The sequence below is a fragment of the Rhopilema esculentum genome, chromosome 7 (assembly GCF_057945365.1).
Source record: "Rhopilema esculentum isolate cy_ngs chromosome 7, ASM5794536v1, whole genome shotgun sequence".
Classification (NCBI taxonomy): domain Eukaryota; kingdom Metazoa; phylum Cnidaria; class Scyphozoa; order Rhizostomeae; family Rhizostomatidae; genus Rhopilema; species Rhopilema esculentum.
Window position 1 is genome coordinate 1,959,792 of NC_142821.1, and position 25,773 is coordinate 1,985,564.

At 34.9% G+C, this 25,773-nt stretch overlaps 1 protein-coding gene across 1 annotated transcript; it reads left to right on the forward strand.

The window, feature by feature from the left end:
• The first annotated feature begins 1,518 nt into the window (after positions 1 to 1,518).
• LOC135683999 (protein phosphatase PTC7 homolog) lies at positions 1,519 to 11,177 on the forward strand. The gene is made up of 5 exons (XM_065199437.2): positions 1,519 to 1,891; positions 3,071 to 3,253; positions 7,075 to 7,273; positions 8,906 to 9,029; positions 10,085 to 11,177. Exons 1-5 carry the CDS (start codon positions 1,669 to 1,671, stop codon positions 10,274 to 10,276), a joined length of 921 nt encoding a protein of 306 aa, XP_065055509.2. The 5' UTR covers positions 1,519 to 1,668; the 3' UTR covers positions 10,277 to 11,177.
• Positions 11,178 to 25,773: the final 14,596 nt, after the last annotated feature.

Below are 25,773 nucleotides of genomic sequence, written 5' to 3' on the forward strand. Positions count from 1 at the left end.
CATATGCGCCTGACAAATATGACATTAGAATTATGTTGTGCTTCACAACGGCAAAGTAGCAATAACAGTACTGCGGTTTCCAGTGGTCAGGTGATACTATGTTTTTGTGTGTAATATTTTTTGCTGGCCTCCATTCATGGAAGAAAACTGTAAATCGGGTTGGGGGCATACCAGGTTGACTATCCTAGCCTCTGGGAAAAAGAAAAGCTTATGTTGTTTTCCAGCTCCCCGGTGTACTCAACTTTCATACGCTGTAATCAGAGAAGAGACACTTTCACCTCTAGCTCAAAATTGGAAAAAGCTTTTATCATTCAAGGGCTCCAGGGAAGAGAGAAGGGAAGCGCTTGCTTTGATAAAAATATTAAAATAAAAATTGTTTTGACAACTATTTATTATACGTTAAATCTTTTCCTTCACCCAAATGCTATGCATTGACGTTAGATAAAAAAAATCGTTATGACAACGAAGAATCTTCTTGCAGCAGAGTTGTTGCAAAGACGACACGTGTCTCCAAAACTGCCTACTGACAATGATTTTGTGTCTCGAGTGGTTTTCTGTTGGTTTTGGCCCGGTGTGTCCGTCCACTCATTCAATGGGGTAGCCGAGCTCATCCAAGAGATCTAAAAGAGACCCTTTCCATCTGACTTATATGTAATAAACTTTTTGCATAAAACCTTTTTCTGTCACACTATTTTGCCTTACACTGTACTTATTGGAGAATGCTAGTTAACTGATTCATATTTTTATAGGTGATAGGTGATAGGTAAAAGAGGAACATATTGTGAAAAAACAAAGCTGCTAACGTTTCTATCATAAGTTGCAAATGACCTTATACATACAAAAGCCTGTTCTTCCAAATGTTGTATCGAATCAAATTGAGATGAGGCGGTACTCCTTCTAAAGATTTTAAAATTATGTAAATGGGCAAATTACAGCCAGACATTTGACTTTATGTCTTAGATGCCGGAGCAAAATGTTAGTTTTGCATTTATTTATCTTAAAATTCTATTTCGTAGTTTTTTTCGTATTTGTCTGTTACAATCGTGAAAATACTTACTTTGTTTATTTTAGCTTCTATTTTTTTCGTATATTATGTTATTTTCATGGACTGGATTCGTTTATTGTTAATTCGAAAGGGGGGCTTGTATGGAGGAGGAAAGTCGAAAATTTACTATATGAATGTTCCTTTCATCAGGCTGAGCCAGCGACTAACAAGCGATATTAATTTTACCGTATCATTGGTAAGGCACCATTGAGGATGCAAAAAAAATTGTAAGAAAATATGAAGTTTTGCTGACAAGTTCTTTTGTGAGAATTAAGTTTATAAAGAACATTACATTATATAATTAATATAAGAAAGAGCGAAACCTAAAATCACATCTATCAGTCAAAATTTCAACTTCGCGTCCCGTTCTCTTGTAATCTCATTATTTTGGGGGGCTATTTATCCGACAAGGGGCGATTGTGTCCCAATTTTCTGGGACGGGAAACGTGTGGTGACAACAACCGCAACAGCAAACATATCAGCTCAGCGATCTGTTGAGTGTTGATCTGCACATTGCAGGGAAGGTGTATGATTGTGGAAGACTGTTGGACTGGATAGTTCGTTTTAGCAAATAAAACAGTTAGGACAGCGACAGAAGATGTATCGTTGCTTCTTTTATCGCTATGGCAATGCAATCTGGCATCATTTATGGTAGATTGATCGTTAGACAGGCCAAGAAGCTCGTCCTAAGAAGCTTAGTTGGTAACGGACCGTCGTCTCAGTCATTAAGGCTTGTCACTGCTTACTGTGGCTTTGCAAAGTTGAACAATAATCAACCGAGAAAGAAATTCATCTACGGCGAAGATGCATTTTTCGTAGCCGAAAATAAATTCGCTAATGTTGTTGGTTGGTATTGCAATTCAATTTCAGATTTTCACATCTGTTTGGTCTCCGTTACTCTACGTGACCTATGAATTGATATAGAAACTTCTGTTTTCCATTATAAAAAATCAAAATCCTATTAAAGCATGTTTTTTTGATAACAGGGAGGTTAAATGTGTTTCAAGGTCAAATATGCATGTAAGGTTTGTGGAATAATCCTATAATGATGTGGACAAAAAACCTTGTATTCAAATGTTGATATGATTGGTGTGATTTGAAGCATATTAAAGTTCAGTTAATCCTTAATTCATTGAATGGATCTTAATCTTTATGACAGAGTTTATGACATACTGAATCATTCAATAGCCAGCAATCCTTTGTGAATCAAAGACAGAAGCGGGGAAGAGTCGAGGAGACTGGCTGTATGTAAATTAATAAATATAAATAGGACTGCATTGCAAATCACTGAACCTCAACAGATGTATGGAGATGATTGTTAACGAATTAATAAATATTTATGAAAATTTTCTCACATTTGTGTCAATATTTTTAATATTGATTTTGTGGAATCTTTGTGGGATACTTGAGTCCAGGAATTTTGCACATCCAAATTTTCTTTTTTTACATGAGATTTCAATTGCAAAATTTTCAATAAGTAGCAGCAGAACTCTCTGATACTGATACCAAAAAGTGCGATTCTTCAATTTTGGCAATCTCCCTGATGAAGAATTTGAAATTTGTCGCTCATGAGAATCTATTAAATTGGTTGTTTGTTCAAGAACTTAACACAGTATTAAAATGAACAATCTTCTAACCTCTTTTGTGAAGATGATACAAATGAGTGTTATAAACCATTTTTAGGAGGGTGGATTTACAGGTTAGAGGCCATGTAACAGCGCAACAATGGTGCTGCTATGTTTGTTGCATTTAGTGATGTATCTTCCCCTAGACAAACCATAGAATGGAAAGAACAATCGAAGCAAGTAACTCTGTTTGCTCAGTTCTAGAACAAATAATCATGTTCTATTCCTTTTAGAGTAAAGTCCATTTTTCAGTAAAAATATTTATCTTAACCTTAACACTTTGTTTACAAATTTGAAAAAAATCATACATTTAGTTACCATTCCATTGAATATGCATTTTCAAATGAATTCATGGTTATCTGTATGAGAATCGAAAACTAAAGATAAGTGATTTTTTCAGGTGTTGCTGATGGAGTTGGTGGTTGGCGAGACTATGGTATAGATGCTTCTAAGTTTTCCACAGCTTTGATGAGAAAATGTGAAAGATTTGTAGTAGATGGAGGATTGATGCAGGCTCCAACTGCCTCAGAAGTTATAAAAGAGGGTTTTAAAGAATTGTCTGAAGATAAACCAGCAAATTTTGGTGAGTTTGAATTTCAACATTTGAAAAGTAATTGCATCATTGATTGGTTGATAGAATGCTTTATTGAAGTTGAATGAAATTGTAAAAACACTTCAAAATATTTTGCTTGTTGTTTTTATGTGATAGGATAGCTTTTGGGTACTTCCCAGGACATTGGAAGCATTTTAAGTTGGAGGGGGCTATTGGTTAAGTTGTTTGATTTTTATGTCTATCTCTTAGACATGCCTTTTAATAAGACACATCCTATATAAATTGGCCAGCACTTACCTGATCCCTCTTGCGCTCCATGTATAGGAAACCAATACATGACTTCCCGTTCAAGAATGTATAAATACCCCATCTAAACATGCTTTAAGGATAAGTAGTTTAAGACAATCCATAACTTTCCAAAGTCTTCAGTTTGATATCAGTTCCTTTTGTAGTCATTAATAGAATGTGTGTGTTTGTTGTTCATGCTGACCAAAGGCATTATCTGTCCAGACAATGTTGTCATAGGTTAAGGGCTAATGCTTATAATATTCACAAAATTGCTGGTCCATACTCAATTGTCTTTTTTCATTAGCACAACTTGTTGATTCAGCCTATGGCTGCTTCCTGTTCTTTGATATACCAGTTTTGTATTGTTCATGTCAATTGCTTGGGCCATTAGTTCTAGAAATGATTGGACATATGTTTGTTCATGAAGCTTTATTTGATTTTGACCTCTATTGTTTTTGTAAAAGTAACCCAGCAAAATTTCAGACAAAAGACTGTGTTCCACGAGTGCTTATCTGACCGGGAGTGATCAGGGCCTAAAATAAAAATTTTTACAGATCCACATTTTTATTATAAAAATTGGGCATGGTACTTTGCTGGGATTGGCACCATGAAACTGTCAAATATAGAAACTGCCATCATAGTGCAAATAGCATGTTCTAATTGGGCAAATTCTTAAATGAATGAAGTTTAAGTAGCAAAAGCTGATTCTTTGCAATATATGGATAGGGTTAATAAGAAAATTAGCAACATGTCTTAACTTATGAGCAAAAAGTTGTTGAAAGGAAACTCTTTTACATGGCTTGTTTTTTATTTTTATCTCTGTCAGAGTTGTTTTTTATTTCCTTTCACCTTCAAAAACGCCCTTAAATCGGCCTTGCTTCCCAGATTTTTTTGGTTTTTTTGAGCCATATCTTTGCAGCTATTCACGAAACTTGAAACTTGCAAGATCAAGCATATTTATTGCTATATTTATATATGTGTTAGGTTTTTCTGGAGCTATGCTGCTTTTCCCACCTGCTTCTGTCTTGTTGTAGGTGGGAATCAGCCTCTCTACATCAACAGAATTAGGGTTTGCTGTAAGAATCTGAGCCATTGTCTCGTCTGGTGGAATTCCTCTAAGAACAAGTCTCAGATCTTTGTGACCTTAGTCGTTTATTCCTCAATTTTCAATGCATGATTGAATGAAATAATTTGTCTGGGACAAAAGCTGGGTGAAACTTTCCTAAGTCTCTTTTACTTATGGAAAGTTCTTAATTGCATTCAACCCATCAAATTCTTTGTCATCATATCTGTTCTTCAAAAAGTATTCACACTGTAAGCAAGAACCTCGTTACAGATGGCAAGTAAACTCTTCTCTCACTGATGTACAAATTGTGTTTGTTTCTTCTTATTCTCCTTTTGCGCAGTTTGAAAGCATGATCTTTACCCCCATCTTGTTTGTAATGCAGACACCATGCACCATATCTCAATTTCGGGAATTATGTCAAATTTGTCATAGAATTATGCTAGATTTGCAAAAATTATGCTAGATTTTGAATCAAGGCAACCCTGCTCGAGAAAAAAGCACTCAGAATGTCAAAAGTGGCCAACGTTGCAAATTTGGCTATTTTGACCACTCATCTAAATTCCAGTGTACTCATTCTTCATAAGCAAAAGGGCATGGAAGTTTCTCAAAACCTCTTGGCCGTCATAAATTGATTTGGTCTAAGAAGCAAAATTTGACTGAATTCTGGCAGCATGTTGCAAAAAAACAAAGAAATTGCAAAGGAAACAAAAATGTTTGCACAGATAATATTCAAACCTTTTTAAATAAGTTTCAAAATTGCAAATGATGAAACAAAGTAAAGTATAACAGACAGTTTAAGATAAAAGCAAGTGAAAACTTTTGTAACCTAGAAAGCAAATTTTGATTATGGTATCACTCCCAATAATGAGCAAAAATTTAGCTTTTTTGTACTTAGGCAACTCGGTACATTTATAAACTATAATTAAAAACACACATACACGATCAAAAGAGTATAATTTGTCATACAACACATAGGATCTTAGAAAATCCTTGGCCCAAAAAGCCAGTGACCAAAAACATTAGCTTTTTTGTATACTGTGTTTAGCTGGATGCATTTGGCTGCCAACCACAGAATATGTGGCTGCCAACCATTCAAAACAACTGGCAAAATCCTGAAGGTGGAAAGTCACAATTTTCTCCCAAAATGAAACAACAGATGCTGGTGTAAAGTGTTTGCATTTGGTAACGATAAACAACGGATCAATGGAAACCATAATATCAGAATTATGCCAGAGTTATACTAGATTCCAAATTATTCTAGTTTTTATGCTAAATGACGATTTTTGGCCAATATTATGCTAATATTACTCTAGATGAGGTCATAAACAGCACCAGCCCACAAGGGAGTGCCTGTAACGCGACTAGAGGGCTTGCTGCTATATTTTTTTACAGCCAAGCCCTTTGAAACACCCAAAAACATCCCTTTCAGAAAATATTCGCTTCTATCTGTTCTTATTCATAAACATAACGATTTAGAGAAGATTTCAATTAACATAAAAATATAAAACGGAGTTAGATAAAATACAAATTTATCTTTGACCACACAAGATAAAGCATCATCAAAAAGAACAAAATGGGTTCCCAGCAAAACTGCTACTAATGGGTTCGTTAGTGAAACTTTCAAAACATTTTCTAACCTGCAAAAAAGTTGGGGAGAACTATAGTCGCTGTTGTGCAACATTCCCAATTAAGTGTTCCTCCCAGATACCACCGAGAGGCTTATTATCATTCAACTGCTTTAGCCTTGAGAGGAATCTTTCCAATGCTTCTACAATTTAAAACACCTTAGTTGAATTGCTTTATAACTTTTTCTGAAATCTTCTGAAAGATATCACATAAACCCCAATATACATTACAGGCAGGAAATCATAATCTCGGCCTTGGTCTTCAGGCTTAGTGTCCTTAACCAAATCATAAAAACCAACTAAATTAAGATGATGTCTTAAGTTAAAGCTGTATACAGAGTCCACCTTATATCAAAATAGCACACAACAATATTATAAAGCGTGATTGATGTTTCTCCGCGTGTACTGAAGCTTTGAGCTCTGAAGTTTCTTAATTCTTCTTTATTGTCCACTACTTATTTCTTATCGCAATTTTCTTATAAAAAATGAATGCAATACATAAAGCTGTGATTGGGCTATCACTTTGAATTGAAAAATGTTCCCATTTTTTTCTTGGGCGTTTCTATTGGTATTTTATGATGCACTTTTAAGAACATGCATTATTTACAAATTCAAACTTTCTACAATAACAGTTCCACAATTTTAGTTTACAACTCCTTAAAATGAATCAGGTCCATGCTTATTTTAGGCCCTGGGAGTGATCATTCATGTCAAACAAAAACGCCTCCTTAGTGTTGACTTGTGGAGTCTGTTATTTTGTGCATTTTCATATATAACTCTCATTGAAATTACAAAGAAAAATCCTCAATATTCCAGACACAACTGGCTAGCACTACCTCTTTATCTAATTATTAAAATTCTTATTGTTCTAGGTAGCAGCACTGCATGTGTTATTGTTTTTGATAAGCAAAGGAATATTTTAAATTCTGCAAACCTTGGCGATTCAGGGTTTGTAGTTTTTAGAAAAGGTAAGCTCCATCACAGAACAACAGAGCAACAACACTACTTTAATACGCCATACCAGCTGGCCTGCCCTCCACCTGAACAAGAAGGGACTGTCATTCAAGACAGGTTTGAATCTCTGTTTTTGTTATTTTTAATAACTTCAAATAATGGAGACAAGAAAAACTTTAGCAGAGGGATTCATTGTTTCAGCTACTGATAGCGTTAATTTTGCCTAGACACCAGACTCTCCCTAGTGGCCTCAAGCCTGGTGCATGTATCAGTATTGGCTACAGCAAATGACCTCATTTTTGGTTTTGAATATGGGGGTTTGTGGTTGCCATTTGCTTATTTGCTTACTTGATGGAACCCAAGGTTAATAAATGAAGATAGTGTTCATTATTTCTGTAAGATTGTTACAGCGTTTCTTCAAGCTGCTCCAAATTTTTTATAAGGTTTTGAAAAGTCTAAGGAAGAAACAAAGAACCCTTTTTGTATTTTGTGGAGAATAGTTAAGCATAGCCAACAGCTTTAAATTGTTTTGGCTGACAGTAATCATTCAGAAAATTTTATACTGAGTAGCCATCAAGTATTGATGCAGTCATGAACATCCATAAAATTAAAATTGTCAAAGGACATCAATTCAACCAGTAACAGTAAGAACACCAATTATGATAATGATAATTGTATTGTAAGCAATACAAACTCTTAATTTCTAATGTACATTGGTTTGAGTACTGCAACCATCAACCAGCAACATTGTAGATTTGTTGCTCAATCCACTGAACTTATGATAATCTAATAATTACAGTTTTGGCCTATCTACCTGTTGTCATTCTATCAGTTTTCTAAAATGAAACTTTGTGCATTTTGTTGGTGATGCTTTTTCTTAAATTCCATACTCAAAATGCAACAATTTCAAAATATCTAGGACATTTATGGCTATGTGACTTTGAAGCTTGTTTTTATTATCAGTTCTTTGTAAAAAGTATTGGTTTCTTAATCTTAGGTAATTTACATGAGTTTTTTGGTGGAGAGAAGGCGGGGGGAATGAACTGAGATTTCATCAGCCATTTAAAAAGCCTCTTTAGAGGAATATTAGTGTCATGATTTTCTAAATACCATTGTATAGGGTTCATGAATATAATTCACTTGCAGGAAGAAATGAATGGAGATGACAAAAATCATTTCTTCTTACAATCAGTTATTTTATAAATACCTCCCGAAATATTTCACAAAATATTATGATGTTTTTGTTTGTAGCTAACCCTCCCTTTTCCAACTATGGTTGAGTTTTGTTGTGAAGATAATGAGAGGAAAACAATTCTTTGTTCATAAATATTTATCTCACATTTGTTTAGATTGAAAAATAAAGAAAAATACTGTTTATAAAGTATTAAATTACAGTACTTTTATCTTTGTGCACCTGCATATTACCTCTAGAATCCTTAATTTTGTTGTTATAATTTTATGTAAGTATGTGTTTGATTTGAAATAATAGTTGTTGCATTCATGGAATTTGTTGATAAACACAGAAACTTCAGTCTGCCTGTAGACAAAACCGTTTTTTATGTTGTACACTTTGATGTATAAAACTATACAGTTCTAAGTTGTAGCCCCAACTTTCACATTTATTGCAATCACCAGACGAGTGTAAAGCAGCTAAAGCATAAGTTCTGCTTAATTTGCATAAAGTATTATATGACAGACTGGTGAAATGCAATTTTTGTTCTGTTATTTCATAGAGATTTTCTCTTTCAGCATTGATGAAGCTGATGTATCAACAATAGCAGTTGAAGAAGGTGATATTATTGTCCTGGGAAGTGATGGTTTGTTTGACAACCTATCTATGCAGCAAATATCAAGAGAAATTCTTCAACTTAAGGTAGGTTGATAGAAATTCATTTACCAGACTTTATTCTTCAATCTCAGAATCAATCTGGAAGAAAATGCCAATTAAACCTTGTTCTTTCTTTGCTATTTTTTATTATAAAGATTCAACCAGTTACTAGTAATCTGTTACACTTGTTTTAGTTTATGATCACTAGACCCAATGTTTCATTTTATGCAATCATTTTGAAAGAGAATTGAAAGTATGATAAGTTTGATAAGTTTTTTTTAAAGGATATGGTTGGGAAATTTTTTAAAATTTGACAGTTTAATAAAAAATTTGTCTGCTTGGAATCATGAGATTGGTCCTATACATCATCACTTCCTCCTCATTTGGTAGGCCTCAAAGCAGTTTTTTTATTATTGGAAGCAAGAAAAAATCTCAATAAGTCAATGGTAGTTCCTTTTAGAGAACAACAGCAACAAATTTTAAACTGAAATTTGTCATGATTAAATGTGTTGCCACCAACTATTTTCAATGAGCGTTATGCATGTAATTTTAAGTTTGTTTTTGATTGGACTTAAATCAGTTCCATTTTGTATAAAAAATGATGTAAAATTGCTTTTGTTATGGAAAGACTGTTTCAGGGGCCAATAGTTTACAGTATTTTTTTGAAAGGCATCTCAGGATAGCTGTGCTCTTAGTCTATCAAGCCAATGCTCTAGAAACAGTAGAGGTTCTTTGCTCTTAATGAAAGTTTTACTTCATTATTTACTACACTGTCTTTGAAAAAATTCTGTTGTTATTTCTCACTCAAGCCTCTTTGTTTGTCGAAATAATAACCGCCGATGAAATGTGTTATTGAACAAGTTAGAATTATTTTGAAGTGCGTCCTAAGAATCTCAAAGATGTAGATCAAAAGGATCTCCTAAATATGAGAGCCACTACTTTCAAAACACTTATATGAGAGTAAAGGAAATATAGTGATGCAAGTTAGTAGCTTTTTAAAATTTCTGATAAGAAGGTTTTTTGAAACTTCTAGAAATGGGGAAAACTGCCTTTTAGTAATTTTTTGTGTTAAAAATTTTTTTTTCTTCTCAAATTTATAGGACACAACAAAAGAGTCTTTACAATATCTGGCAAATTGTTTAGCTGGTAAAGCAAGGAAGCTTGCATACGATCCCACATACCTCTCTCCTTTTGCAATCAATGCCAAAAGAGAAGGACTGGACATCAAGGGCGGAAAGCCAGATGACATCACTGTGCTTATCTCCGTTATTGCCTGTAGACAAGATATATAGTGTTTTACACTCTTGTGTGAGAGATTTGTAAATATTTTTTAATATTATGACTTGCTCATCAATGCTTATTTTTGCAACATCACAAATTTTATTACTTATTTAATTACAAGAAATGTGAATTTTTACTATTTCATACCATTGTCAGATTGCTCTGTTATTGTATGCATTGGTAAATAACGACCCTGAATCTTGCATACCATTCACTTTGTGATGTCTAAAATCTTGTTACTTTCTTAATTGTTTATGCGTGTTTAAATAAATAATACTTTCTTTTTTAACTTCTTCCACCTTATTTCTCTAACTAATGATATGTAGCATAGATCAATGTTGTTTACAAATTGACTGAAGTTGTCAAAATTTCTGTCAAAAGTTTACTTTTATTATTTTAAATTGTCCTAACAATTTTTAAGCTGTTTTTTTGAATATATATTGGACTCACACTTTTTTGAACAGGAAGTCATTAAAAGTTCCCAGTTAAATCAATTTTCATTTTCCTTCAGTTATTACTATAACATGTATACTTTCCATAGCTGGAATCATCATTTATTTGAATCACTTCTACGTTAATCCTTCACATAGAATAAGTAGGATTTCACAACATTCGTACATGCAAAATTAAAGATTAGAAAAGTCTTAACAATAATTCAGTTCAATCTCATTTGGGATTTCCTTATTTCGACGTCATTTATAGATTGTAAGTTCGAGGAAAAGGGGGTGAAATAGTATTACTATTTTAAATGCGTATTAACCCTACAGAAATGTATCAGGCTAGTTCAACGCCCTTTTTTCATACTTTAGTTTGCCTAGCAACAACATTTGACGTTTTTTGGCTAATGTGTTCAGTATGAGATTTGTAACAGTTTTGTTTTTGTGGGAATTCAATAATGAAAGTTACACACAATTTGTCTCTTTCCTTTTTGTTAAAACTGAGACTACTTTATGCTGTAGAAATATTTTCCTTCGAGTTCTGTGTGGCTTTTAGCAGGAACGTAAATGCCGGGGGCGTTGGGGGTGCCACACCCCTCCATTCTCTGATTAGTCAGAAAATTTGAAAAAAGTCGGACAGTCTAATTCGTAATCCCAATGCTTATTTACGTTAGAGTTTACCGTAAAAAGTGGTGGAAGAACCGTATAATGTTAAAGTTCTGTAGGTAAAGGATCAGGACAATTTTAGTACAAAGTTACAACTGGTTTATTGTCAGTCGGAAATTTCGTATCCTTCAACCATCTGAAAATATTCAACCATCAATTTACGTTTTGTAGCATACACTAGAGAGATGTGAAACGAAATTCATAATCAAAGGTACTTCAAATATATAATGCTGTTCTTAAATTAATTGGGCGTAAGCAGTGCAATTGCTAGCTTTTTCGCTCTAGGGAAGTGTTCAGGCCTCATTTGCCAACAAAGTGAGCGAGACGACCTTCAATTGCCGACAAATTGGAATATTTACCGAACAAGCACCCACACAGTGCTAAAAATCCACTTTTTTGAGATAAAACGTTCAAAATTTCATTTTACAGTAGCTCAGCCTGAGCTTGTTCTTAATCTGTTCTTAACTTTTGACCAATTTTGAGGCTCATGTTCTTATAAAATTGTTGTTATAAGAAAAAGAGTGTGGTTGCTAAGTACCGAGCATTGTGAGGGTCAAATACCAGACGACGTTCTTGACTTCCCAAAATGCAGCATGCTATTAATCTGTTTCTTGTTACTATTGCCAATAACGTTAATGCCAAATATGTAGTACCTTTGTCGGATTTAAAAATCCATCGATTTGAGGTCCGGATTTGCGGATTTTTTTAGATTTTTATCAAATTCTTCGGATTTTTGCATATTTTTTGCCTTGACTTCTTCTTCCTTCAAAATTTTAAAGAAAAGGCATTTAGCTTCATTATGCCTCCTTGCTTGACAATTCTGATCATCGCCATATGTTAGTTGGCACATTGTATTGATTCATGCAGTTCTGTGAAAAGAATTTATCAAAACATAAGTTATTTAGCCATGTCCTTTAGACTTCAAAACATAACTCAACGAAACAACCAAATCAAAGCATAACATTAATGCCGGGTGGACAGGGTGTCAAAAACACTCAGCCCACTTTTTCGGGATTCTTCAGAAAATGATGACATTTGAATTCATTTGACGCATACCATTTGAATGTATGTTCTATCTTCATTACAACGATATCAAGTTTTGGCACTTTCATTAAATCATATATTACTCAATGGACCATTCAGCTATTCCACAAAAGAGTCTGGATCGAGTCATCTTTTTAGACAATGGCTCGATTGAGCTGCGTTAAAGTTCTTAGAGCATATATCATTTTGTCATCCTATCATGCTTGAAAAGTTTCAACTGTCGTTTGGCTCCATTTTCCTTGGAAGCTCTCATCCTTTTATTGCCCTTTAATCACGAAAATTAAAGTCTTCTTCCTAACAACGACTTGGCGGGATCATCTCTCCTAAAGAGGCACTGTTCCCCAGACTCTCCAATATTACGTTGCGCATTTGCAATGCCGAGATAGATTTTTGCGAAATCAAGGGCTGGTGGCCCTTTTCACGTTTCTTTTTGTCAAGGAAGGAATTTTTGGTGCTCAAAAATAAAGGGACTGGAACAAGAACTCGTGTTACCAAAGATGACTGTCAGCCAGCGAGGAATATGATGAGGAACGGTAACAGCAACAACAACAAAGGAAAGTCTCCGTTTCACTGCTTCGAATCATCCAAATTATCATCCAGTTCATCCATCGAATCTCTCCATGTCTTTGATTGATTTTATAGATTTTAGTCCTAAATGTTCTTGCCCAAATGAGAATTTTCGGAGTGATACACTCCTCGGGTTAGCCTAGCAAGAAATTAGGCTTAAGGAGAAATTTTTTATCCAAACAGGAATGAAATACGCGTCCTTAACGTCGTCAGAAGTATTTTTATCTTGGGCAGTTCTATGGACTCACACTTTCAATAGCGAGTTCTCTCGTATAAGAAATGAAAGCCTCGGTAGACCTAAAGGATGACCTGAAGTGAACTGTCAAGTTTAGGAACAGCCTTTTATCTTGAATTGAGCAAGAGTAAATTTGAAATGAAAATATGTATTGTACTTCAACATTCTCCAGCAATTCGTACATAGATAAGAGTCGGGTCAAATTTGATTATAATATAAACTTTGAGGTTTTTACAAAATTGATAGTAATAGGCTTTTGGGAAGCAAGTGATTTTCTCAGTTGAATTACAATAAATAATCAATTTTCTTTCTGAGTTCTTGATTGACGATTTTGCCGAAAACGAATGCAGCTTTGCAGGATGTGTTTGCCAGGTATTCTAGGGTCGCTTTTTCCCAGACTTTTGTTTTTTGCCCTTGTTAATCATGCTTACATGTAGAATCATTTTGGCATAATGATATACGAGCTTCTTGGTTTGAATCATGGTTTGAATGAAAATAAGTTGACTGGAAAAGGGATAGAACTAAATCTCGAAGATCTCCTTGTTTTCTTTCAAGCTGAAATGATTTCGAAATACATTATGATCGTTTAACTTCTGCCACCGATTGAAACAGGAATGTCGGATCTTTAGGTATGTTACAAAAAGATGTACGAATTTAGAATCAGAAATATCGAAAAACAACAGATAAAGCTAATTTTTTTACGCTTATTTGTTAGTGTTACCAAATTTCAAATGAAGGAATAAAGATAAAATAAAGGAATAAAGCCATGTCTTCATGGAGGAAACGTTTCTTGAAAGTAATGTCAATGCTCTCATTGTACCAAATATTTTCCTCCTAAAAATCCAAAACAAGATCAAACGTAGCCTTCTTGCAGATTCTAAACACCACCATTTAACTATGCGTATGAGAAAAAGAATTACTCTGTTTGGATGAACTCTGCTGACAAGCCACATCCTTCGCAGTGGCGTGGTGGCAGGAGGGCAGGAGGCCATAGTCCCCCTGAATATGGGTGCAATTGAAGATTAGGGAGGGCCAAAATTGTCTTCTTGTGATGTTTGGCTAGAAACATAAAAATCGTACACGAGTGGAACACTTCCCAGTAACTTGCTGTGAACAATCTAATAAAACGTGCGATTCTACAATCGAAGCATGTTGGCTGTCAAGTCGTGGGTTTTGAATGAAGTGAATTGAAGTGAAGAAAATGTACATTAAGTTGGGGGAACCGAAAATTAATCCCACCGAATTTGTTGGAAACCAAAATCTTTTGCTATCAAAAGTAGGCATGTTGACAACGCTGGAAAAAACTCGTTTTACGCCTATTGACTTGCAAACTAACAGAGTTCATATTTTTTATACATCCAATAAATCTTTTTCAGTTTTTGGCTCTCCTTCGTTATCAACAAATAAGATATCCAGCTCATCTTAACTATCTTCTCTTTCACCCTCTACATTCAAGAAATTTGAGTTCTCTATGGGCTGTGCTGGTGCTTCTTCGGTCTTTTCATAAATTCTCTTATTTATTTCTTTTTAACGTTCCAGTAATTTCAATTTCATCGCCTCGATGTTTAACTCTAAGTTGATCAGAATTTCTAATCCCCTCCTTGCGATAGGCAATCGAAACTATTTCCAAATGTAAACGCCTCCAGTTAATTTTGCTTCATAGGCTATATAAACTGAAAAAGACCTCCACAAAATAAGATTTTATGATTCTCTTCTACATTTTTGAGCTGACATCAAAACCTGAGTGTACGCAGAAGATCTTCGGGCCTAAGTACATGGAATGCACCCTGGCAATCAATACAAGAGCTTCTTATTATTTACATCGGTGTGCACTCTGAAGCAAAGGTCACCCTTTCTTTCTTTCCCAAACGCATGAATCCTCCCCTCCCAAATTTTTTCTAAAAATCAATAATCAATGTTTTTCTGAGAATCGTCGAATTGTCTATTCTGAGCGGTACAGTAATTTGTTAAATTTTAGTCTGGTAGATGCATTTTTAGCCATTCTAGAAGGCTTGATTTCAAAAATTTTCTTCCGTGTCCGACCCAACCATGGTGGGTCTTCCTACGTCACTAAACTTTATTCTTAGCACCGTTTCTGTCCGACATTCAATTTCATGGCGCCGTCTCTGTCCGATTCAATGATGCGATTAATATGCCAATTCGAAATTGCTGGATATTTTACCGAACAACGATCGAGAAGGTCAAATGTCAGGATAACATAATCTTTTCCATTTATACACACTCGCATTTTTAGTCAAAACTTAGCCATGAGATCTTATATAACCACGATATATAGATAGGGCACAAAAATCGACTTGGCCACCCCAAGGGAAACATAGCCACCCCACCACTTATCCGTCGTTTATTTGAGAAAAGACAATGCTATTGCCACCTCAAGGGAAACATAACCACCCCACCACTTATCCGTCGTTTATTTGAGAAAAGACAATGCTATTGTCATTATTAACCTCTGCCTTGATATAATAATTAGTATTTGATCTGATACAATCAGCAGTTTTCGTTATGATGATGATTATGGCGAAATGACGATGGCGTTATTTAGAATTTCATACCCGGCTATCAACTTTGTACTGGTTTATAACATTTAACATGTAAATAGAGATAAACACAGGTTGATACTAGATTTTTGATAAAACTAGCTTACTAATGCAATGGGAAAATCAGAACGGTCATCACTTCAGGTTTAGATGATTAGAGATATCGAAATCGATTGCATTTGGCAAAACGATGAAGTGATTAAGCAAAATCTTATTTATGACAATAGTCTTACTTCCATAGCAGATGCTATCAAAAGGAGAGCTGAAAGAAGCCAAGACTAAAAAAGTGTGCATCAAAGCTTGAAGTACTGATAAAATGTCTAATCAATCACACAGAGGCGTTCTCGATTCCTGAAAATAAGAGATTAGTAGTCTGCAACTTTATCTTAAGTTGTAGTCTAATGGTATGAAGTTCGTCTGCCTGACGATTGGCGACAGTCAAACATCAAATCCTACAGGCTCATCAAAAGATTTTGTGCCAAATCTCAATCACCAGAAACCTCTGCTCGGTTGGTTGTTTATTGGTGGAAGAGATTATTAATTTGACCAATCAGATTGACTATAAGATTCACGTGTTAGAATAGAAAACTTTTCAAATACACATATTAGGTGGGTTTCAATTTTCTGCATTCCTTATAAAGAAAAACTTATTTTGTTCTTAAGATGTTATTCTCAATACAAATACTACTTTATTAATTTTAGAAGTTACTTATTGTCTTGAAGTAAAATTTCTGAAACAAAGATCGAATGTGACAGCAAGAGTGGAAGTAAATGCATTAAATGGTTAATCTTCCCTAAAAACTTTTATTTTAAATCACCAAAAACTTTTTGATTTGGGTGCCCAACATTTTGTAATGTTAATGAAATGGTTTAATATTAAGTTGAAAATTCCTAATAACTGTTTGCTTTCATAGTGAGCACGACAAAACTTTTTACTTTTAAACATACTTTGTTAGTCAAGGCACCAATTCAAATTGAACACGTTTACGGTTAAGAATTGGAAAGAAGCGATCAAGGGAGGAAATGTTGAGGGTTGAAGTGACGTATTAAAGTAAGTTTTGGTATAAAATCAATAAAGAAGAAAATATTAAGTTATATTATATGAATATGTTTCATCAGAACAAACTTCTTATTTTGCTAAGGAAGCTACAGGGACGAATATAAGCGGCAAGGATTGAGTGAGCTATTGAATGGATTTTGATGCCACACCCTTCAGGTGACTGCAACATGATATAAACGCCTTTTGGTGAAATTCAGTTCTTAGCTTTAAGATAAAGAAGAAAATAAGTTAAATAAAGCAAATTCTTTTCATCATTTTGTTATAACTGAATACAATTTTCCAAATTTTTTTTCGTGCTGTTGTGTTGAATGTGAAAACATGTTCAAACAGAATTAGATTTTATGGCCTATTTCTCGAGGTCTTTCATAGTAAAAAATAAGACAGGTATAGAATGAATTATACAAAATTAACAGGTTTAGTATGAGCTCATTAAGATTTAATTGAGCTATGATGCGCAGAAGCCTTGCGCTATACCCTCCTTTTGGAAATACACAATAACTTGCTATTGAAACAAAAAAATTAAATTGTAAAACAAGATTCTCGGTGCCTTAAACTGCTCTGCACATCAGCCGAAATTTGAAGCTGAAAGATAAAATCACCTGGATTTCTATAGCAATGCTTCTAAAGCGATCTTATTTAAGAGGATTCAGAGATAGAAAGTGAAGGTAAGTTGTTTGATGAACGCTTCAATCAGAAATTTAGCTTTCGGGATGAAACCGAGATACTATAAGCTTGTTAACTACAGCAATCTTCTGGGTATGGGTAACGTCGATAATGAATAGATTTAACCAAACAGCTGAAAGATTAAATATCAATTCATGCAATCATACCATCTATGAAGCTAACGTGTAGAAAAGGAACTGAAGTATGTAGAAAATCGCAACAAAATGGGAACGGACTAATCTAGAACGAATGAACTGCACAATCAACCGAGAATGCACGTCTGCGTTGTTTCATTCAATTATCAAGGCTGCGTTTCGGTAAAATAACACTTACGTAGCAATATCACGAAATTGGGTAATGTTGTTGCGGCATGTCACAACCTATTGCCGGAAATTTTAGCAGAAAGATTATTCAAAGAGTATTTGAAGATAGTGTATATAAGCATTGTCTTATTTGAAAACTTTGCATAAAAATGTGCAAACTTTCAGAGTCTTCAATCTTTCTCTTATTCGATTTTGGTGCCATGCGATAACATTAAAAGATGTTTGCTGATCTGCAGGTAACGCGAATATATCGTGCAAAAATTAAAGCACAACCCACTTAATATGTCTAAAACAAACATGAGCTTGATGATTGTGAGTTTATAAGAAAACATTTGAATGAATATCATTATCAGATATTTGCTTTAGATACATTTGCTTGATTTCTTCTTTCAAATTATAAAAAGAACGATCTTATTAGCAACTTGTGATTGTATGAACCGTAGAGAAACCTTTGGCTAGGCAGCCTCTTGAAAGATTCATGTTTAACATGGTGTCTAGCCAAAATGATCTTCTTGTTATCTTCAAAACATTAAGAAAATTCGTATTATATGCAAAGAGCACACTTGCCAGTTAACGAATCATGAAACATTAAAAATTAAAGCAACAATGTGATATAACCACAAACACCCAAACACAATACCAGTCTCTTTATTGAAGAGCGTCTGCAAAAAGAATGTCATTTTGCTGCCAAATACCGATGAGTTAGCCTCACAGCTTTCAAAGTTTTATCAAAAGCTGAGGAACAACAGGCCTAAGGTCACCATCTCTTCAGCTGAGAACTTTGAAGGAGACTATAGTTGCAACTGAGGACACAACCAATGTTAATTAACGTAACCACTCTAACCCCATAACGACTGCATGCACGAAAGTCTTTTCGAAAACCAAAACTAAGTCCAAACTACATGCTATTAGAATTTCAACTCTTAATGCTCAAAACAGGCAATATTTGCTTCTTTATTCATAAATGCCCTCCTGAATTAGTCGTCTGTTTGCTTTCCGCTGTTTCTTTGGTTCTATGACGCCATCAATTTAGCAATTCTTCAATGAAGGTCATATCTAGTATGCATCTGCATTATTTTCGATGATATTTTTCTTCCATGTGCGTCACTCTACTACCAACTTTTCTCAGCATTGACTCCTTTAGTAACCAGTCATCTTTAAACAGTCACGTCCCCTATCTGTGATTTGACAAGACAATTAATCAATTCTACTTCCTTGCTTCCTCACTCTCTTCCCACATATATCTTTTCATCTTACCATACAAGCTTTTGCACTATTCTAACCCCATCTCTGTCTGTCATTTGCCAGCCTTCAGTCTTCGCACATGGCCACGAATTAAATCTTTGCCTCTAAACTATTCGCAATATCTACTCTCGAGGCACTGATAGTATCAATCCTTAATTGATTATCAATGCTCCTGCTATTCCTGCAAAAAAGCTAGTCATGTTCACAAAGAGCCAGTTGCTTTCTTTAACCAGGCGTTCACCCAAGTTTGCCAGTAATAATGCCTGTAAGTAATTGGACAAGCCTAGAATATTCTTGTCATCATACTGTCAGTAATAAGAACCCATTGCTAGTTCGTTTTCTCAGACGTGCCTGAATACCACTTGCAGCATTAGCATTCTCACACCCAGATTGCCGCTAAGGGAGATATAAGATCCTGTTTCAATTATGCAAGATTTGGACACAGTCTTGCTGCCAGTGACAAAGTGACAAATCTTTGCCTCTAAACTATTCCGCAATATCTACTCTCGAGGCACTGATAGTATCAATCCTTAATTGATTATCAATGCTCCTGCTATTCCTGCAAAAAAGCTAGTCATGTTCACAAAGAGCCAGTTGCTTTCTTTAACCAGGCGTTCACCCAAGTTTGCCAGTAATAATGCCTGTAAGTAATTGGACAAGCCTAGAATATTCTTGTCATCATACTGTCAGTAATAAGAACCCATTGCTAGTTCATTTTCTCAGACGTGGCTGAATACCACTTGCAGCATTAGCATTCTCACACCCAGATTGCCACTGAGATATAAGATCCTGTTTCAATTATGCAAGGTTTGGACACAGTCTTGCTGCCAGTGACAACAAACAAGACTTTGTCGGTTGTCGCGACACGTTCTTAAAGCAATATGAAAGACATTAAAAGCTTGAAGTTTAGATCCTTCATGCCATTATCTAATGAAATGGCTGATGAAGAACTCTAGATCAAAATTTCAAAACGATCCTAAATATCTATCATTTATCCTGTTAAAAGTGAAGGTCTTGGGTCAATCTCATCACTGATTCATTTTAGTAAAAATATTCAAATGCATCTCTTGAAGAAAAGAGCAAGCTTTGCTTAAGACTTCAGCTACTCTGTAAATACAATTGGCCATGGTTGAAGGTCTGTTAAAGAGACTCTGAAAGATCAAGAAAGCCGGTCAAGCGAAATGCAATGAAAACACGAGTTTATTGCATATTGACAGGCCACTATTGAATACCATTTAAGTGGTAAATCAATTATGCAGGCATTGTCTATTGCAAATTGACAATCTCATAACATTAAAGTTGAATAATGATCTCTATTTTGTGACAAAACTGAAAGTGACAAAGAGTAAGGGCTTTTTAAAGAGACTCGTGGATAATAAAGTGCTGCATATCCAGTACCAATCTCGAAGCATCTGTTAAAACTTGCTATCTTTCATGAAATTGATTATCATTTCGACAATTTTTGAATGTGGCCACCATGCTTGAAATGAAGCAGACGCCGAAATCGAATTGAGGTGATTAAAGGCATTTGACATATGACAAGGAATTGGAAACTGCTGACGTGAAACCACTGCGCGCTGCTCTAGGATTTCACCGATTTGCAGAAAGGCGGAAACTGTTCACGTGTTTTTCTCTGTACGCAATTTGATTGGTCAACCGCTTGTGGTTGAGTGGTTGTAAGCCACTTTTACCTGTGTCAAATTTCTTTAAGCCTACAAATATAGATTTCAGTTCTATCCAAGCAAATGCATTTTCACCAAAATTAGGTATCCTTTACCCCACTCGCATGATTTATTCGATTACTTCAGGTGAATGTAACCGCTCCCATGTCAAAATACACTCATTTTTTTATAAGAAACAAAGGTCGACGTTGAGTACTTCAGTTTCGTAATGTTCTGGAAATTTCAATACACATTGTTTCTTAAGAGTTTCTTAATTATGATGTCATGAATGCTGTTATGAAATGTTCGTGACCTTTTTATCACATCAAGAGATTCGCTTACGTTTTGATGCTGCAAATTTGAAGATCTTATCGATATGGGCGATTTCAATTGCGAAGTGGGTGACAGCGCAATAAAGGCTTTCATGGACACTTATAAATTAGTTAACTTGATCAAGAATCCAACCTGTCACAAGTCAGACAACCCACGATGTATAGATTTGATACTGACAAACTGTAAAAGTAACTTTCAAAACAAATGTTGAAACAGGGCTGTCTGACTTCCACGTAATGATACTGAGCATACTCAAAAGGTGATTTCACCAAGAGAGGTCCCAAAATACTTACATATAGAGACTACAAAAAATTCGATATTCCGAGCTTTAGATCTGAAATTTTGAATCATCGAATACTAAACTTTAGAGACTACGGAAGTGTTGATATCTCAGTCAAAAGTCTTCTTAATAAACATGCCCCCATTAAGAGAAAGTATGTTCGTGCAAACGACGGGACATTTATGACGAAAGAATTACGTAAGGCAATAATGCATCGTAGCAAATTGAAAAATAGATATACTAATAACAAAAATGAGGAAAATCATAAAGCATATAAACGGCAAAGGAACAAATGTGTGAAGTTATCACGTAATGCTAAAAGCAGATATTTTGGAACCTAGACTTAAGTAATCTTACAGATAATCGCAAATTCTGGAGAGCGATCGAACCGGTCTTTGCAGAAAAGATAAAAACAACACCCTCCATTACATTGGAAGAAAATGGATAATTAATTAGTGATGACCGCAAGATTGCAGAATTATTTAACAACTACTTTATAAACCTAACACAAGATCTAGAAATTCAACAAGACATATCAGTTACAGATGGTTTAAATGACCCAATTGATAAAGCCATTGAGAAATATAAAAAACACCATATATAAAACATAAAAATAAGAGAAATGTACCCTGACCCACAGCCCTTTGAATTTAGGGAAGTTAACAGTGGGGAAATTTGGGATCAGATAAACAAACTTAATACCAAAAAGGCCTCACCAATAGAAAGTATACCTGCTAGGATATTTAAAGAATATTCAGACATTTTCTCTGAAATTTTACAAAAAACATTTAATGAGGACCTATCTAATATGAAATTTCCAAAAGAACTCAAATTAGGAGACACATCATCGTTGCATAAGAAAGATGATAAATTCAGCAAGAAAAATTATAGACCAATTGCTACCTTACCGTCAGCATCAAAAATATATGAGAGAATCATGGAATCACAAATTACTCCCTTCGCTCATGGTTTTCTATCACCACTGCAATGTGGTTTCAGAAGGAATTATAGTACCCAACATACGTTACTGAGACTCATTGAAAATTGCAAAAAAGCTCTAGATACTAAACAAACAGCCAGTGTACTATTTATGGATCTGTCAAAAGCATTTGACTGTCTGAATCATGACCTAATGAGTGCTAAACTCAATGCTTATGGTTTTAGTAGAAGCGCCTTGAATTTCACATTATCGTACCTTAGCCAGAGGAAACAAAGAGTCAAATAAACGGCTCTTTCAGTGAATGGAAAACCACGAGTGTAGGTGTGCCACAAGGATGAGTTTTGGGACCTCTCTTGTTTAATATATTCATAAATGACATGTTTATATTTATATCAAATAGCCAAATATGCAATTATGCTGATGACACAACGCTTTATGTCATCCACCAAGACATTAAGCAGGCTATTGAAACACTAGAACAAGATGTAGTTATTTTGAGAGAATGGTTTCAAAATAATTATATGAAAATGAATGGGGACAAATGCCACCTTATAAATTTTGGTAAAGGCAGCAATGACGCATCTCTGAAAATAGATAAAACGGTAATTAAACCAAGTAAAGAACAAAAACTTCTTGGAATAAGTATTGATAATAATTTATCGTTCAAAGGACACGTACAATCGATATGCAAAAAGGCCAGCCAAAAGCTACATGCTTTATCCCGAATCTCCAACTTCATGGATGACAGAAAAGTAAAACAGACCATGCCCGTCTTTATTTTATCACAATTTAGCTACTGCCCTTTAATTTGGATGTTTTGTGATCGACAGATGAACAACAGAACTAACAGAATTCATGAAAAGTCTTTGCGTCTTGCTTATGATGACTATGAATCAAGCTTTCAAACTCTTCTTGAAAAAGACAACTCGACGTCTATCCATGATAAAAATCTGCAATTGCTTCTTACAGAAATATATAAAACTTTAAATAATCTCAATCCAAGTTTGATGAAAGAAATCTTTACTGAAAGAAATACATGCTATAATCTTATAAACATATCCCGAATATCGCTATCAAAACCAAAATTTTTATGGTAGAGAAAGTACAACCTTTATGGGATCCAAGCTCTGGCAAGAGCCTACAAATGACATTAAAACATCTAGCCTCGCAATATTTAAGAAAAAGATTAAAACTTAGAAAGATACAAAATGCAACTGCAGACTATGCAAACCTTACAATGCAGATTGGATTCTTGAAATAGTCATCGAATAATTGTATATTTTTATCTAATGAGGTATCCTTTTAATTTTGTATTTCCTATATTATTTTTTCCATTCATTGTAATTAATTTAAGATTTGTAAATGTAGTATAAATAGTAGGCTTTAATTAGCTGTTATATTAGCTAAAAAATTTTGCCTCGCCTACTGTAAATAATTTTATAATAATAAAAATAATAATAATTTAGATGTGGGATTCGTTGTTCTCATTTTTATCACAATTTAATAGTTTCTTAATTTTTTTGCTTCGAGTACTGAAGTTTCTTAATTTTTTCTGACTGTCCAATACTCGTTTCTTATAGCCAGTTTCTTATAAAAATATGAGTGTACTTCCTTTTATCAAAACAATCATCGCTCTGGTCGCGCGACTTGGCGAAATCGAATCAACAAGTCAGCGAATCGGCGAACGCGACCAGTCGCCCAGTAGTTCAACTGAGTTGAACTACGCAGCGAATGGTCTCGCATTTGCAGCGAATGAGGAACTTCAATTTGCGCATGTCCCAATGTGCATTCGCTCAGTCACGCGACCAGAGCGAATAAAGTGGAAACCCGCCTGAAGTTACAATGCTACTCCTGACTCATTGGGGTGATGCAAAGTTGTCTTTGTGTTTGATTTGATAATTTACTTAGGACTCGGCTCTATTAAATGATGATATGCACTCCCTATAGCTCGAGTCAAAGAACCAAATAAAAGGATTCGAGTTATACGTAGTTACATAACGTGTATAGAACAGGGTGGTTCTGTACCGAACCACCCTGTTCTATACACGAAAAGCGTGTACAGCTCTGCCTGTACAGCATCGAGCACTTTTTGAAAACGATGAAGAGATATTTTTCCATCTCTTGCAATTCTGGTGCACCGTGTTATTCCAGGAGCAATGAAAAAACTGGTCCACCGGTGAACATTGTGTGACCTCATCTCATTAAATTCATCATTCTGAAAGCCAAACACTTTGGCTGGTCCCCCGTTTGCGTTAATCTAAAGTGCTGCACATATCTCGAAAAAAGTTGCCGTTGTGGGCAATATGTTTACTGTTTGACTGAATCCTTTAACCGTGAATGTTTCTCTACACACATACAATATGTATGTAGTCTGCTAATTTTCATGGTTGTTGCATTGTGTCGTTGAAAGGAAACTAGCTTAATTTTGAAGATCCCCCCTCATTTTGTAATTAGGTTAGCAAAATCCTGAAAGAACTTCGTTTATTTGAGTCAAAACTACATCCTGGAACAAAAGTGATTTCTAGTGACTCAAGTGGCCTAAAAACTTTCAGTCATACATTACGAATTACGAAGAGCAGGATTTATGTAATTTGAAGAATCGTTTTGAGAAGAATTGTTGCTGGTGTTACAAAACATCGTTACCTGATATTAAAGCATTGATTCTTTCAGCACCTTGGTGTTTTGAGAAACAACCGTTGGATGTTGATGCATGGACTCAGAACGAATTTCTGAAGGAAAGAACATTGAATGCTGTTGATATGGAATACAATCATGAAAGATCTACAGCTTGAAGGGAAGAATTTCGTTATAAGTTAACTACGGATTCACACTGACATAGAATGCAAGTACCCTTATTACAATCATTATTCGCTGCTGTAGTTATAATCATTAAAGAAATCGCATTATTCTAAGATTGTAGCAACGACAAGAAATTGCAATGCTTTGTTAAGGGATTATGATTTGCGAAAGGAATCGGGTCAATTCATATGAATAATTTAGATGACGCTTGTAAATGGTTTGTTAATGTTTGTTGGTTCGAATGAGCTGGAGCATAAGCCTTCACCGTCAATTTTGACTGCAAAAACACCGCTTGTCAAAATTTGTCAGTCGTAATCTCAATTTCAAATGCAACGGCGCCCTTTAGGTGCTACATCCCTTGGGCCGTTTCGTTCGCATTCTTTCTGCCTCTGTCTTTCGTACGCGAAAAGACTAACCCTCTTTTCAGAAAGTCTTTCGCGCGCGCAGATCTTGCAACAAATGGGGAAAAGTGTGTTTTTGATCAAATGAAACTAGGGAAACGCGCGTTAGTGAGATTTGTGGAACCGCGCGGCGAACAATGGAATTTTAGTTGGAGTACGGCCTTTAAGTAATAATAATAATAATAATAATAATAAATAATTTGTTTAAAGTTGGCGTACTAAATGAACGGTTGATAGCTATAAAGAAGCTAATTAAGGCCAACTATCTAATAAGAGTTAGTATGAAAATTAAGTAA